Here is a 15,067-nt window from a genome sequence, read left to right as displayed (position 1 = left end):
TTTAGGGCCTTGGCCGCCGGTGAAGTCCCAGGGAGAACCTGCTGAGGAACATCCAGCTGTTTGGGCCGTCGGAATTCCCAACACTTCGTAAAGTGAAGGTATGAAAGGCCAGCACCTTGTTCTGTTTAAGGGGGCGCGTCACCCCTGCCCTGGGCCCGCCGCAAAGGCTTCTGGGAGGCACCTCCCCCGCGGCGGGGAGGGAAGGCCTGCAGCGGCCAGGGGAGGGGGCAGGGGGCCCCTGCGAACACCCACCTGGGGGTCTCCCCAGCTCCCTCTGGAGGATTTTTGAGCTTCCCCTCCCTGGCGGGCCATGGGCAGAGGCTGTCCTGCTTCCCCTGGGTCCTGTCATGGGTGTCTGTCCCCCAGCCGCCCGGTCACCAGCTCAGGGGTGGTCGTTGGGCTGCCCCCAGCACCGTAGGGAATGTCCCAGGACCACCAGGACCACGCTCTCGGGAACCCAGATGGCTGTGCAGGGTCATGCGTGGGGAGGCGGGTGCCTGGTGGAATCATCTCCTAGCCTCCTGCTGCCCTAAGGAGTGAGGGCTGCTGGCCCAACCTCGGCCCTGCACACTCCTGTCCTTGCAGGGGCAGGCGCACCGGGGACCCTCCTCGCTGGACTTCCTCTGAGCTCTATTCGGAGGGGCTGCGGGGCAGGGGCAGGGGGGTGGTCAGGGGATCTTGCCTGTCATGCGGCCCTCAAGGAGAGCGGGTGGCAGAGATCCCGGTGTGTGTGGGGGGGGGTGGGGATGAAATGCCCACATTGTCCTGGGGTGTGTGGGGGGGGCACTGAGGAGAAGGCCAGGGGGCCGGGGGGGCCGGGGGGGCCCGGGAGCCGGGGGGGCCGGGGGCGCTGGGGCCTCTGCGCAGGGAGGGCTGAGAACATAGCCATGGGAGGCAGAGCCCAGGGCTCCCCCTGCAGAGCCCGGGCCCAGGCAGGGAGTGCACGGACGTGCGGGGAGAGGCCTGGGGTCTCCCTCCCCCGCCCGCCCCTCCCCCGGCCGGGCCTTGAGCGGGAAGGGAAGCAGGCCGGCCTCTCCTCCCTCACCATAACGTCAGGGCTCCAGCATCCATCCGAGGAGGCCGGGGCCAATCAAAGCCAGATGTGGGGGCAACACAAAAATGCTGATGATTTTGACTAGGAAAAGCCCTATTTACCAAGAAATAATGAAGTGATTTGGGGGATTGTGCTGGGATGACCTCAGTCGGGAAGGAGCAAACGCAGATGCTGGTCTCCCAGTCCCAGGGTCCCGCGGGCCGCAGGGCCTCGCACCGCGGCTGCCGTTCCTTCTGGGCCGAGCCGGTGCGAGGAGGTCCGGCCCCTCCGCCCCCCAGGCTGTGGAGCCCCCGGGGTGGGCAATGGCAGGAAGAGGGGCCTCCCTGCAGTGTGGCTCGGGTCCGCCATGGAGGGAGTCCCGGCGTGGCGGGGCGGTGGGAAGAGGAGGGGCTCCTCTTTGCCCCGAAGGGACTTTGAGTCAGTTGCAAAGATGGGACAGGCACCTGCATGCAGGCGACCAGGGCTCAGCCGGGGGCCCCCGGACGTGTGGGGAGCAGCCCACACTCTACCGGCCGCCCCACAGCTGGGCAAACAAGGATTCCTGAGGGTGAGGGTGGGGTGGCATGTGAGGGGAGGGGGCCCCAGGTGCAGCCTTCAGGGAAGGAGCCATATGGGACCTGGGGTCCCCGGGGCTGAACCCCCTCCCAGTGCCAGTCTCGCTGGAGGGGAGGCTCCCCGCCCCCACGCCCCCGGCTCCTGCCCAACCCTGAGGAGCCCCTCTCCCGGGCACTCGCCCTGTTCAGGCCTCACTGGTGGGGTCAGCCGTGCACGTGGCCCATCTCTGCAGCCTCCACGGATGTTTAGGGACAATCCTTCCACCGTGGCCAGGCTGCCCCCGGCTTGCCTGGAACACTCCGGGAAAAGCACCCAGTCCTCCCCCCAGCCTTGGACAACGCAGACACGTGTGCCCCCAAAATCGCAGACCCAGCGGAGGAAGCAACCCCAGTGTTTGCCACAGAGCGTGGATTCGCCCACGTGGACACACACAGCGCGGAGCATGACGCGGCCTTCCAAGGCACATCCTGAGACGTGCCACAGCACGGACAAACCCGGGGGCCCCGAGCGGACCACCGCGCCCGCCTGGGGCAGGCGAGCCCCCGGAGAGACGGAAAGCAGAGCTGCGGCTAGCAGGGGCAAGCGGGGGGGGGGGGGGGGGGAGGTGAGGAGGGCCGGCCAGAGGGCACAGGGCGGCTTTCTGGACAACACAAACATGTTTTGAAAGGGATCACAGGGATAGAGGCACGGCTCTGCGAGTGTACTGACACCTCACGACATACTTGCAGTGGGTGGGTGGCGGGGTATGTGAACTATGTCTCCATAAAGCCGTTTGAAGATAGGAGAGGACGTGCGTGCCCTGCCCTGTGAGCCGGGAGGGAGGCCCCGGGTCAGGCGAGAGCGGGGGGCCGGGGGCCGGCAGCTCACCACCCAGCTCCCTGCTCCCGGGGTGGGACATGGGGCCATCACGTCTGGCTCGGCGGGCTCACTGGGGTTGGCCGTTCCCCAGTTATGTTCCTGCACAAACTAGCAGAATTTAGGGTCACATGAAAGCCAGGAAGTGGGGGGAGCACGGTCACTCCAGAGGTGCCTTCCAGGAGGCCCCGGAGGGGTGGGTGGGGGATGAGAGAGGAAGTGCGGCGTCCCTGGGCCTGGGTCCCGGGCTGGGGGGCTGGGGGCCCATGGGAAGGGGGCTCTTGGGGAGGTGGTGCACACGGGGGCCAGAAGGCAGGGAGGCCCACCCCCCGACGTGGGGCTCTGGGCTGCGGAAGCTGTGTGGGCACTTTCCCGGCAGAGGGCCCCGCGGCCTGGCGGATGGGTGGGGTGGGGGCCCCTGCCCCAGCTCCCCGCTGTTATCTGCAGTCAGAGACTTAAGCCATGTCTTAGGAGCTGGGGAGACAGCCCTGGGGACGACTCGTCGGCCCTAGAAGAGGAAAACCAGCCGCTGACGGACTGTGGCCAGATGGGTTTCCGCTCCCTCCTGGCGGCCCCGGGCGACTGGGCCTCACCTGGAGCTGCTGGGGGGGCCTGGGATGCGTCCCTGGGGGCCTGGGGCCCGCCGCTGCAGCTATAACTCATCAGCACAGACCAGGAACTGAGCAGAGCACGCGGCAGTCCCCAGGGCCCTTCCCGGCCCCAGCCCCAGCCCCCTCAGCCCTGCCCTGCTGGCCTCTGCTTGCTGTAACCTGGCGTCCCCCGGTCTCTCATTCCCTCTTGCAAAGTAAACAGACCTCCCACATGGCGACACACGAACATCCCAGAAGATGGGGGGCTCGCAGGGGGTGGGGAAGCACTGGGGGCTCTCACTCCCTCCCTCTGTCCGTGGACTTCCCCCACGACCTGGTGCCCTGCGTGGTCCCTGCAGGACCATCCCCATGGGAAGGGACGCCCAGCCCCGTGTGAGGTGTGCGGCCATGGGGGGGCCCGTTGGTGTTTGTTCGCGGTGTGGGAGACCCCCTCTGGCCCCCATGCAGAGATCTGGAGTTTGTCTCCCGCTGTGCACGACAAGGGGACACTGAGTCACGGCCAGGACAACAGTGGGGCCGTTGTCTTAGGAGCAGAGACGGACCAGGCCCTCTCCCTCCTCAGCCTCCAGCCAGGGAGCAGCTCGGAGGGGAAGGGGTGTCCAGCCGGCTCCTCCTTGAGGCTCTGAGCCTGGGGTTGGGGTAGAGCAGCCCCCCAGCTGCAGGCCCACTTCCTGGATTCCTGAGGACCTGCAAGGCAACCCCCACAGCTGTCCTCCCCTCCACCCTCATTCCCCTGGGCCCCGGGTGGGGAGGGGGCTCTGCCGGCCCTGGGGGTGCAGGGGAGACCAAGGACATGGCTGCTCTCTGGCCCCTTCCTCCTCCCCTGGCAGAAAGATGACCGTGCCTCTGGGGGTGGGGGAGGTGGGGGGACACGGGGGTCTCGGGGAGGCCAGCCGGCGGAGGCACTGGGCTGCGTCTGGGGCGTGCGTGGCAGCCCGCGCTGGACGTGCTCGGATGAAGGATGGGATTGCTCTCCCAGCCTTGAGTTGGGGTCCTCAGGGCCGCGGGGCCCCATGAATTATTTCTCTAAGGAGAATACCATTGACTCTGCTCTCCGGTCGCCTTCCGGACCTTCCCCATCACTTTAAATCAAGGCTGAAGGGCGGCGTTTGCCCGGACCTTCACCCTCCAAGTGGAGGGAGCTACGAGGCCCACGTGACGCCGCCGTTCCCGGTCTGGGTGTCCCTCAGGGCGGAGGGAGGTTGCCGAGCCAGCCCCCATTTCCGCCTGCCCCTGCAGGCCCCCCGAGAAGGAAAGAGCCAGGGCCCTCCTTAGGTCACAGGAGGGCAGTGCCGGAGGATGGGGTTCCCCGAGGCCTGGTGGCACCCGTGTCCTACCCCAGGGGCGGTGTGGCTGACTCTCCTGAGCACCCCAGGGCTTTCTGGTTTGCTCCCAAATCCCTAGGCCCAACCTGTCTGCCTGAAACCCACACGCAGACACACACACCAATGGTCCCAGCTCGGCAGGCTCGGCCTGGTTCCCGCCACCTGCCTTCAGGGCACAGCACCCGGGGCTCGCGGGGCACCTGCCACAGGGGCCTGCCGGGCACACAGAGGCCAGCTTGGCTGCCCGCACATCTCAGGGCCAGGCCCCTCGATGCATGCACTGTGGGTCCCCAGACGCCGTCTCCTTCCAGACCGTCCACTCCAGGGTGCCAATGGCCACTGGCCTCATCATCCCGTCCTCGGGCCTTCAGGTCGCTGGTCCTTCCCGCCTCCTGCCCTCCACGCACTGCTTTGCGCTAGGCTGGCATCTGCTAAACACCGCTTCCTCTGGGTCCTGCCATGGATCCCTCCCCACTCGAGAGCCACCGGTGGTGCCGCCCTGGACCCTCAGCAGGACGGGCCCCCTGCCCGTGGCGCTCACCCCACCCCTCCTCACGACCTGCCCGACACAACCTTCCTCACGAAGACCCTTCTCATGGGGGCGGAACGGGTCACATGGGCCCTGTTCCGTCCCTGCGGGCAGGCGCCGTGTGCGCCGTGGGGCACAGCCCTGCGCTGGCCGCCAGGGACAGAGGACACAGAGCCCGGGGCTTCCGCACACAGGACTTTATTGGGGCCGTCACAGGCCGAACCAGTCGGGCACGCCACCGCGCCGGGGGTCCCGGCTCTGCCTCTGCCTCTGCTCCTCCAGGAGCTTGTCCTGGATGTCGTTGTCACCGGGGCTGCTGTGCTTTTTCTCGGGAAACAGATCGGGGAACGTGAAGGTCTGTCCGTGGGCCTGCGGAGGGGATAAGCACTCGGGCTCAGAGCCGTGGCTCTGGACGCCTCGCCGGCCCCGGGAGCCTCCAGGCAGGGGGACAGCCTGACAGGACCCTCCTGCCCCAAGCCCCTGGGACAGACACGCGGCCAGCACGTCCAGGGTGCTGTCCCCGCCTGGAACGCAAACACGTCGGCCTGCCGCTGGCTTTTATCTAACAGCGGGAAGCCATGACTCCGGACAATGCCCCTTTTCATCGGCATTATCTCTTTATGGAGTGGTGTCTGCAGTGGCTGGAGCCTCATTAAAAGCAGCCCAGCAAAGCGCCCATTCACGGGCGCGGGGGCAGCCCGGTCGGACCGGGGGGCAGGAGCGAGGCACAGGAAAACACGGCACAAATAACGTCTGGTGCCGCGCTGAAACTTTTTCCATCCAAAATACCTACAGGCCTTTACCCACATTAAAGACTACCCCTCCTCCTGGCTCGGAGCTTGGCAAATAAAACGCATATAACGTACAAAGAAATGTACATATGCAGCAGTCTATAAATCAAGACCGGCTTTGCAAATTAACTGGTTTTACGTCTTTCACTAAAAGTTCAGAATGTGCCAGCGTCGGCCAAGCCCCAGCCCAGACCCCCGAGCACGTGTGCGGGGCACCGGCCCCCGTGGGCGTGGAGGAGGGGGCCCCGGCAACTGTGAGGTGCCCTTCCAGTTCGCCTCGGCTCACAGAGCAACCCCCCAAGACCAGGACGCGGGAGGGGGGTGCGCGCCAGGGCAGCGCTGTCTGTTTCCAGACGGGCAAAGAAGGATGGAGGGCGGCATCCGTATCTGGAAAATTTTAATAAGTAAAATCAGCAAAGTGCGCTGGTTCTTGGAGACCCTTGTTTTGTAAAGAAATTTGGCTTTGGGCAGGCGGCCAAGTATGATCTGAAACAGCCCGCACGCCCCACCCGAGAAGGGAAGGTTTATAAATTCTGATCACATGGCGCGGAGCGCGGGCCCGAGTGAAGAAAGCAGGGCTGTGTGCGCTCAGTAGCCAGCCTGCAGCAGGATTAGCTTACACGGCTCAACGCTGCTTTTTTTTCTTTTTTAAAATACCAAAGGGCAAGAGTTTACACGCAGGGCTGATTGCCCAGAATGGGGATTTATGTTTAATATATCGAGGTGATTTTGCTAGTTTTCTGAGGTGGGGGAAACCCAAAATGACATTTTAAAATATAAATACAAAGATGCCAATTTGCAATAGCTCCGGAAAAACGGACGGAGCCGGTGAGAGAAATTCTTCACTTCTCACCAGAGACAAGAGCCACTTGTGGGCGCCCCTCTCTGGGGAACTTCACCTTGTACTTTCAAAAGTAAACCCTCAATCCCCGCCATGGCGCAGAATGAGCGGCTCAGCAGGAAAGGCCAGGAAAGGAGCAGTGTGGGAACCAGCCCCAGGCTGGCGGTCCCAGGTGCCCCCGGGGCCACCGCCTGGCCCCAGAGGGCTCCTGCCGGCCGGGCGACAGTCCGCTTGCCGTGTGGGGGATGCAGACCCGCAGAGATGTGTATCAGGTTGTCGGGGGGAACGGGGGCCCCCACCCCGCCGGATGGGCTCTTCCGCAGCAGTCAACCCAAAATAGATTCGGAAACTTAATTTGTGTTCGTGATTGACCCTCTGTGTGCTTTACAATGAGCTCTGTTTTTAGAAGCCCCAGAGCGGGGCCCACAGGGACACGCTGGGAGAGGTCGGCCCCGGCAGATGGGGGCAGAGAGGGGACCCCTTCAGAGGGCAAGGGCCCAAGCTTCCTGCCGGTCTGCAGGCCAGGCAGAGGCACGCGGGACTGGGGGGCGGGAGGCCCACCATGAACGTCCCCGAATGTCACTGTGGGCCTGCAGGCGCCGTGCCCGGCGGGGCCTCTGCCCCCGGCTGTGCTGCCGGGTTTCACAGGGGGAAGAAAGACGTGCCCCGTGGCAGCTGCGTACACCGATGCACCGGATCGGAGGGGGCTGAGGCGGGGCCCGGGGAAGAATGCGAGGGCTCGGGTGACTCAGAAGCCACTTGTAACTGTCGTTGGCCCGCGGAAGGCCTGGTGGCGAATGCCCGCACAGGGGGTGTCAGCCCGCACGCGTGACAGAGACAGATGGCCCGATTTCACACACAGGACACAGGCGCCTTTATATGGCCAACGGGCGCTCCCTCCACCTGGATTGGCTGATTTTATGCACAGCAAATATTAGGCCAAATAATTACGGGGGCCCCTGTTTAGAACAACAACTGTGACTGTTTTTCAGAGAAGTTGCCACACTAACTCGGTCTCTTAACAAACTGCCTCCTCTCACCCAAAATAGGGCTGTAGGCCCCGGGGGGGGGGGGGGGGAGGCGGGGGGGGGGGCGGTTTTCACAATAGCGTTACTGCCATCTAGCGGCCACGGCCAGCCGCCGCCTGCCAAGGATTCAGCTGGGCTGTCCACCCCGGTATGGAAGAATCTAGAAGGCCCCCCCCCAGCCCCAGGGGGGTTCAAACAGTAGGGGCAGCTAATGGGCCTTGCAAGCAGGGCCCTCCCTGGTGGGTTCGCACGGACATGGCAGGAGACCCTGCCATCTCCTGGAGGGCTCATCTGCAGAAGCACATCTAGGGTCCCGTCTAGAAGGGGAGAGCCTGAGCAGGGGTCTCTGAAGCTGTGGGTCTTCCTCTCTGCTGGACGGAGATGGAGCACTGGACCCTGCCCCCACGCCCCAGGCCAGGCAGAATACACGGTCAAGAGAACCTGGCGGGATGTGCCAAAGCCCCACAACTCAGTCCAGAGGGGAGGGGGCCACCAGGACCCCAGGGCACACCGAACGGGTCCAGCTCTGAGACCCAGGCCCCTGCAGCAGCTTTACCCCCAGGCCATCAACTGCCTCCCCCTTCTCCCGGGGGCCTGTCCCTCTGAGGACACGCTCTCCAGAGGCAGGAGCTTTGTTTTCTGCCTGAGCCCAAACCCCCCGGGGCTGAGTGGGCCTGCCCGAGCCCACAGCACGTTCAAAGTCCAAGGGCCTAACACGGCTGGCCCCGGAGAAGTTCCAAAATGCCCTGCGCCGTCTCCTCCCATGGGGTGAATGTGCTTGGAGCACCAGCTCCGCCTGGGGCTTCACTGGGGATTAGGACTAAGTGCAGGCTCTGCCCCGCGTCTGCCATGGTCCTTGAGATCCTGCCTCACAGGGCCTCCCTGGGCCCCAGGAGGGGGCCGCTGCACAAACACGTCCCCCGCACCAAGGTCACGGTCGTGATAAGTCACGCCCAGGACTTGGGACTCTGCCCGAAGCCCACTCACCAGCTGCACATAGGCCACCTTGTAGTCTGGTTTCTTCATCCTGACGTTTCTGTAATCCCTCTTCCTGTTGGAACCTGTTGGGGAGGGGGAGACACACTTTACTCCAAGCACGAGATTTTTAGTCCAACTCATCCAGGAACCCACTTTCTAGAAAGAGGCAAACATGTTAAGAATTGGGTGGTCTCCTACTGATGACAGTGCGTCACAGCCGAATGTGACCGGCTCACAGGTCCAGGCTGTGTTTGAGGAGCCAGCACCACCACCGTGGATCTCTGCTCCGTTAAACGCCCAAACGTGTCTAAAAGAAGTCAGGAGACCCATTTCTCCCGTTTGTCAGCATAGCGACCCAACACAGAAGGCTGCCGTCCCTAACAACTCAGAGTGCAGTGGGGGGTCAGGGAACCAAGAGGAAAGTGCCCTGCTGACCCCGCTCCCGAGGCGGTCGAGGACAGAGCTTAGAGCAGAAGCGGGGTGGCCCACCTGAGCTCCAGCCCGGGCTCTGCCCTGTCAGCAGCGTGGGCCTGGGGAAGCCGCTGCAGCCCCGAGCACCTCAGCTCCCCAGCAAGAACCAGCCCCCCGCAGAGGCTGGGAGGAGGCCTTGTGAGCTCTGGGGGCGCACCCACCCCCACAGAGGGCAGCAGGGGCCTAGCACGCACCGTGCTGCACCCTTGTCCGCACGGCGGCCACAGGCACGTTGTAGATGCGCTCGAGGTAATTCCTGAGGTCCACCCTGGTCATCCTGGGGTAGAGACGAAAGAAAAGCAAGTCCCAGCCAGGATGAGATGAAAAGCAGCCACCCGACCCCACCCGGTGCTCTCTTGTCCCCCACATATGAGTGGGGGGGCCCTAGGGGCCAGGGTCCCAGGCAGAGCTCTCTCCAGGGAAGGGCCAACATGGGGGTGCCCCCAGGCTGCCAGGAGCCCAGCCCACCAGGTGGCCACGGTGCTGGTGGGTTAGGCCCCCTCCCCTTTCCACCTGAAATAGCATCATCACCGTGGCCCTTGGCCACTCCTGCCCGGCATCTGAAGGCTGCCACTCAAGCTCAAGCTGACCCCAGGCCCATGCACTGGGACGGTCACATCCTGAGGCACCCTGCAGCCTGGGGGACAGTGCCCGGGGCCTCTGCGAGGGAACCACTGGAAAACTAGGTTTTTGGAAGCTGTGGTGAGAAGCTCTGAGAGCCTGGGCCCAGGCGTCTGGGAAGAGCATGGAGCTCAATGCAGTTACAGAGGCGCTGGGCCCTCCACTGGGCTTCCCCCGGGTGGGGGGGCAGTGGGGGGAGGGGAGGGCGTTGGGGGCAGCCCGGCCTCACCCCAGGCTCTGCAAACAGCAGGCCCTCGGTCAATATTTGCAGAGCAGCTCAGAGGGCTGCCTGTGGTGTTTTCACAGCGGGGAGAAGCCACACGTAGGAGCCAGGTCTGCGACACCAGCAGGGCAGCCGGCCCCCAGGGGCACTCCCCAGCCTGAATTCCTCAGGGGCTTACTCCATGGGGATCCGGAACTGCACAGTGTCCTCAGGCTGGACCGAGCCGGGCCGCACCAGCCGAATGAAGAAGTTTGTTCGGAAGACACGGAGCTGGGGGTTGCCCAGCTGGTACAGAGGGTACCTGAGAGGGGGAGATTTGTCCACATCAAACACAGAACACATGACCCCGGGGTCGCCCCCAGCAGACCTCCGTTTGTTTACCAGTTGCAACAGGAGTGGGAAGCGAAGGGGGGGGGGGCAGCTCTCCACAAGCCAGCGCCCCAGGGCCCCCTCTGCTCACTGCACAGTTCTGCCCAGTGTGGGCCCCAAGACCCCCAGTGCCCATCAACTCGTGCGGGCTGTGGGCCCTTAGGAAGGGGCTATGGAGTGACTCAAGAAATAGGCCCGTAGAGAGCGTAGAGAGCACACCCACCGTGGCCCCCAAAGCTGCTGGTGGCCAGGCTTGGAGACCACACTTAAAGTGACGGTCCCACAGGCAGGCTGCCTGCCGTGGAGTTGCTCCCAGCCCTGGCTCACCCCGCAGCAAGGGCGGGTGTCACTTGCACACTCTCCGTGTGGGTGGGAGAAGCAACCGTCACCCCCACCCTGAAAACCCCCAGGGCGAGCAGAGGCAGCTGGAAAGCAGTGAGAGGCCACCACCACCCACAGCTATTGCCAAGTGCACTTGCACTCTGGGCTTGCGAGGGCAACGCAGCCAGCCAAGGGGGGCGCCTGTGGTCTGCAGAGGCTGCCGGGAGGCCAGGGGGCCGGGCCTGGGGCGGGTGGGCGCACAGGCCACGGGTCTCACCGGTAGCCTTGCTGGCCACTCTGCAGCACTGCCCGTGGCCCCTGATTTGGAGGACAACCAGCACCCTGAAAGGGGGGCTCAGGGAGGCCAAATTCTATGCTGGGCACAGGATGAGGAGGGCCAGGGGGTGAAAGGACCAGGGCGAGCCTCAGGGCTGAGCAGGCACCTGGGGCATGTGGACGGTACGGGGGCTCCGGGAGGCTAGGGCACCGCAGGACTGAATGGCCAAGTGCCATCTACCCGAGGTGGCCAGTGACCAAGTCAGGGCGTGGCAGTGGCCCAGCAGCACGCCCTGGGGCAGTCTCCACCGCAGGGTGGGCAATGGTGAGAGGCTGCAAGGGTGGCTTCTGAAGGGTGCAGGCCTCGTCCTCTCAGGGCCCCCCCGAACAAGAGGCCTGCCTTGTTGTACCCTCCGTTGGAGTTTGGGCCAATGGCTGGCCACCCAAGGGGCTCACTTATTCCCCCTGGTGACCAACTGCGGCACTGCATGGGGGCAGGGGCAGGCCCTCTGGGGAGCTGTGCGGGTGGGGACGCAGGGGTTCAGACCCTCCTTCTCTCCAGATCCCTGGGCTTGGGGATGGAGGAGTGCCCTCGGCTGGGGGTGGAGGGAGGCCCAGTGTGAGGGTTAGAGGTTCAGAGGCCTGAGGTGGGCAGGACATGAGTCTCCCGTGGCGTCCACGGTCTCGCAAACCCCCTGTCCTTCCCCACCCACGGGAGGGCCAGAGCAATCCCAAGGGCCGGCCCGAGCGCTGCTGACTCCCCTCCTCCTGGTCTCCCATCGCAGGCCCGCACCACCTGTGGGCCCACCCCTCTCCCTCGGCCCGCCTGACCCTCCCGGATTTCACAAGCCCGACACTCCACACGGCTCAAGTGCAACTCAGAATTTCTCCTGCCTGCTCCCAACACAGCGACCTGGCAGGCTGCCACAAGCCCTACCTCCCTGCGGCCCCGAGGGTGACTCACCCGCGATCCCACCCTCCCCCTCGCCCTCACCCGCCAGCCCGCCCCGCCGGCTCTCCTCCCGAGCCTCCCCGGCCGCTGCGTGGACACGCCAACCCCGAGGCCAAGCCCGCTGCCCGCCTGCTCCCCAAGCCCGCGCAGGCGCCTTGGCCCCTCTGCCCCTGCCGGGGCGCACTCGCGCCCCCCCCCCACAGGGCCCCTAGCCGCGGACCCAACCGGGGCCAATGCGCATGCGTGCATGCGAGCACTCATTCATTCAGGGGGCCGGTCGCGCTCGACGGGGACACGAGTGCGTCAGCCTCAACTGTGGGGGGCGGGCCGCGGGGGTCCTGGCGACGCGGGTGGGGGCGACCCTCCCGGGCGGGCGCTCGACGTCCACGCCGCGTCCGTAGCCCCCTGACCGTCACCGCGCCCCTCCCCGCCCCCCCCCCCCCCGCCGGCCCCCCAGGCCCGCGCCCCCGGCCACTCACAGCACATTCCGCGCCATCGCCAGCTTCCGGGCCGCGGGCGGAAGGAGGGGCACGCACGGACCGCGTGGACCCGTCACAGCGCCCCCTGGCTTCCGGGAGGGCCCGCGGCGCCCCGCCCCTGGCCCCGCCCCGGCCCCGCCCCGCGCACCTGCCCCACCGCCCCACCCCAATCACCTGTCGTCCCGTCCCGTTCACCGGCCCCGTCGCCCCGCCCACTAGATAGCCCCGCCCACGACCCGCCCACCGTCCCGCCCATCGCATCGCCCCACCCCGCGCACGTGTCCCCCCCACGGCCCCGCCTACTGCCTCGCCCACCGCCCCCGCCCCGCCCCGCCCCATTCACCTGACCCACCGTCCTGCCCCGCCCCGCCCCTTCCCGTTCCCCTGAGCCACCGCCCCGCCCAACGCCCCCGCCCCACCCAGCGCACCTGCCCACACTGCCCTGCCCAGTGCCTCTCCCATCGCCCCCCACCTGCACACCTACCCCACCGCTCTGCCTCCCGCACCTGCAGGACTTACTGCACCTGTCTCATTCTGCCCCACCTTCCTGTCTCCTTGCCCCTGACCCACGTCCCTACCCCACTGCCCCTTCCCTGCCCGCTGCCCCTGCCCCACGCACCTGGCCCCTACCTGGCCTGCATATCTGAGCCGCACCCTTGACCTGCACGCCCTGTAAGAGCCCAGAATCCCTCATGCCCCTGGGTCTCTCCCAAGTCCCGCAAACCCTTCAAGTGTCCAGAACCCATCTTGCCCAGTCCCCTCACCCTGCCCAGGCACCTCACCCTGCCCACTCATTGCCCCTCACACCCGGCCAATGCCCTGCAGACCCACTTAGTCCAGTATGTCCCCCCTACACCCTTCTGTACCCCCTACGTCGTGCCCTGGTGCCCACAGCAACTGTAGACCATGGCCAGCCACCCTTCCAGCTGCTGGCAGAGGTGGGAGATGGGAAAGTGGGGGAGGGGTGGGTGAGTGGCCCTCATCTGAGGCCAGTCTCTCCACTAGGCCAGGGTGGCTTCATCCCCTCCCTGATCTGGGGCTCCAAGGCCCCTCCCAGCCCTTCTGGCCAGCCCTGGGCCCCACTCCCCATCTCCTGGAACCCCTTCCTCCTACAGCTTCCCACACAACCCTCACTCGGGGGACCCCCACTCTGTAGGGCACATCTGGAACCCTCCCCCCCAACAGCATGAAGACCTTTGGGGAGGACCAGGCTGCAGCCCCGAAACCTCACTCTTGACTGGTTTCCTGGGCTCCATGGCTTCTGGCCATTCCTCAATCCCTTTAGCTGCCTCCCCCTGCCCCCCCCCACCCCCAGACTGGCCTGTTCTCTCTGACCAACAGCAACTTCAATGCTCTTCAAAGCCAAGAGGGCATGACGTGGGTCAGGCAATCTGCAGGGAGAGGAGGGACCCCCAGGAATCAGGGGAAGTGTCTCATCTCTAGGGTGGAGGTGGATCATGGGGAAGGCTGCAGGGAGGCTGGAGCTGATGGCTGCCTCAGGCTGAGAAGAAGAGGGACTGGGTTATAGAGTGGTGCTGGAGTGCATAAGTGGGTTCACCTAGGATGGAGGTACTCAAGATGAGGAGTGGGCACTAGGGACGAGTTAGCTGAGACAGCGGGGTTCAGCCTGCCTGCTGGGGGAGGCACGGAGAAGGGAGAAAGGCAGGGCCCCAGGCCCTGTGTAGGAAGAAGTCAGTGGGGAGGAGGCACACTGGGTGGCAGGGAGAGGGATGCAGTGGGAGCATGGGGGTCCCTGGGGCCAGGAGACTTCTATTTAGGAAGCGCTGACTCTGGCCATATTTGAACTCCAAGGCATGATGTTGCATGGGAAGGGTCTGCGGAGGTGTGGCTGGACGCTGGGCTCCGAGTTGTGTGTGGCTCAGGGGGGAAGGCAGTCAGTGGACTCTGTATCGGTTGAGGGGAGCTACTGCTCCAAGGAGAGGGGGTCCCATCTGAACAGGGAGCTGAGGTCCTCAAGGAGGTTGCGGGCAGGAATGGGGTCTCCATGGTGCAGACCCCTCGACACTTAGTCCCCACCTCTCTGATTCTCTGCCAACGGGGCTCCTCCCCAGCAGCCTGGGATTTCTGAGCAGAGCTGGTCTCAGAGCTGGGGGCACCTGCGTGCACCTTCTCTCTTCCTCCTTCTCTGGTCTCATCAGATCCACCCCATCACCAACAGCATGGCTTCCCTGGGCTAGGGTTGCCAGATAAAATGGAGGATGCTCCACTAAATTTGAAGCTCTGATAACTTTTTGTTTGTTTGTTTTTAATTGTTTTTTAATAGACATTATTTTTAGAGCAATTTCAGGTTTACAGAAAAATTGCGCAGAGAGTACCAAGAAATTCTTGTATCCCCACCAGTTGTCCCTATTGTTTTGTTGTTGTTGTTGTGGTTGTTTAAAGATTTTATTCATTTATTTGACAGAGAGAGAGACAGTGAGAGAGGGAACACAAGAAGGGGGAGAGGGAGAAGGAGAAGCAGGCTCCCCACGGAGCAGGGAGCCCGATGTGGGGCTCGATCCCAGGACCCTGGGATCATGACCTGAGCCGAAGGCAGATGCTTAACGACTGAGCCACCCAGGTGCCCATTGTCCCTATTGTTAACAGCCTGCACTAGCTGGTACCTTTGTTACAATTGATGGACCAACACTGATACATTATTACTAACTGAAGTCTCCTGTTGACCTTAGGATTCACTCTTGATGTTGGGACGTTCTGTGGGTTTAGACAAACGTATAAGGACATATATCCACCATTGTCATTATGGGGTCATGCAGAGTAGTTTCAT

General features: G+C 64.4%; 1 protein-coding gene across 1 annotated transcript; it reads right to left on the bottom strand.

Annotated features, from left to right (window-relative positions):
• Window positions 1-5,111: 5,111 nt before the first annotated feature.
• On the bottom strand, window positions 5,112-12,331 carry MRPL23 (mitochondrial ribosomal protein L23). The gene is made up of 5 exons (XM_028118430.1): window positions 12,280-12,331; window positions 10,061-10,183; window positions 9,233-9,315; window positions 8,577-8,650; window positions 5,112-5,298 (listed from the first exon to the last, which is right to left on the bottom strand). Exons 1-5 carry the CDS (start codon window positions 12,294-12,296, stop codon window positions 5,140-5,142), a joined length of 456 nt encoding a protein of 151 aa, XP_027974231.1. The 5' UTR covers window positions 12,297-12,331; the 3' UTR covers window positions 5,112-5,139.
• Between the last annotated feature and the right edge of the window lie 2,736 nt (window positions 12,332-15,067).

This window comes from Eumetopias jubatus, unplaced genomic scaffold (assembly GCF_037043125.1).
Source record: "Eumetopias jubatus isolate StellerSeaLion01/CBP00866 unplaced genomic scaffold, mEumJub1_p1.0 scaffold_13, whole genome shotgun sequence".
Classification (NCBI taxonomy): domain Eukaryota; kingdom Metazoa; phylum Chordata; class Mammalia; order Carnivora; family Otariidae; genus Eumetopias; species Eumetopias jubatus.
This window is presented reverse-complemented; position numbering and strand designations above follow the sequence as displayed.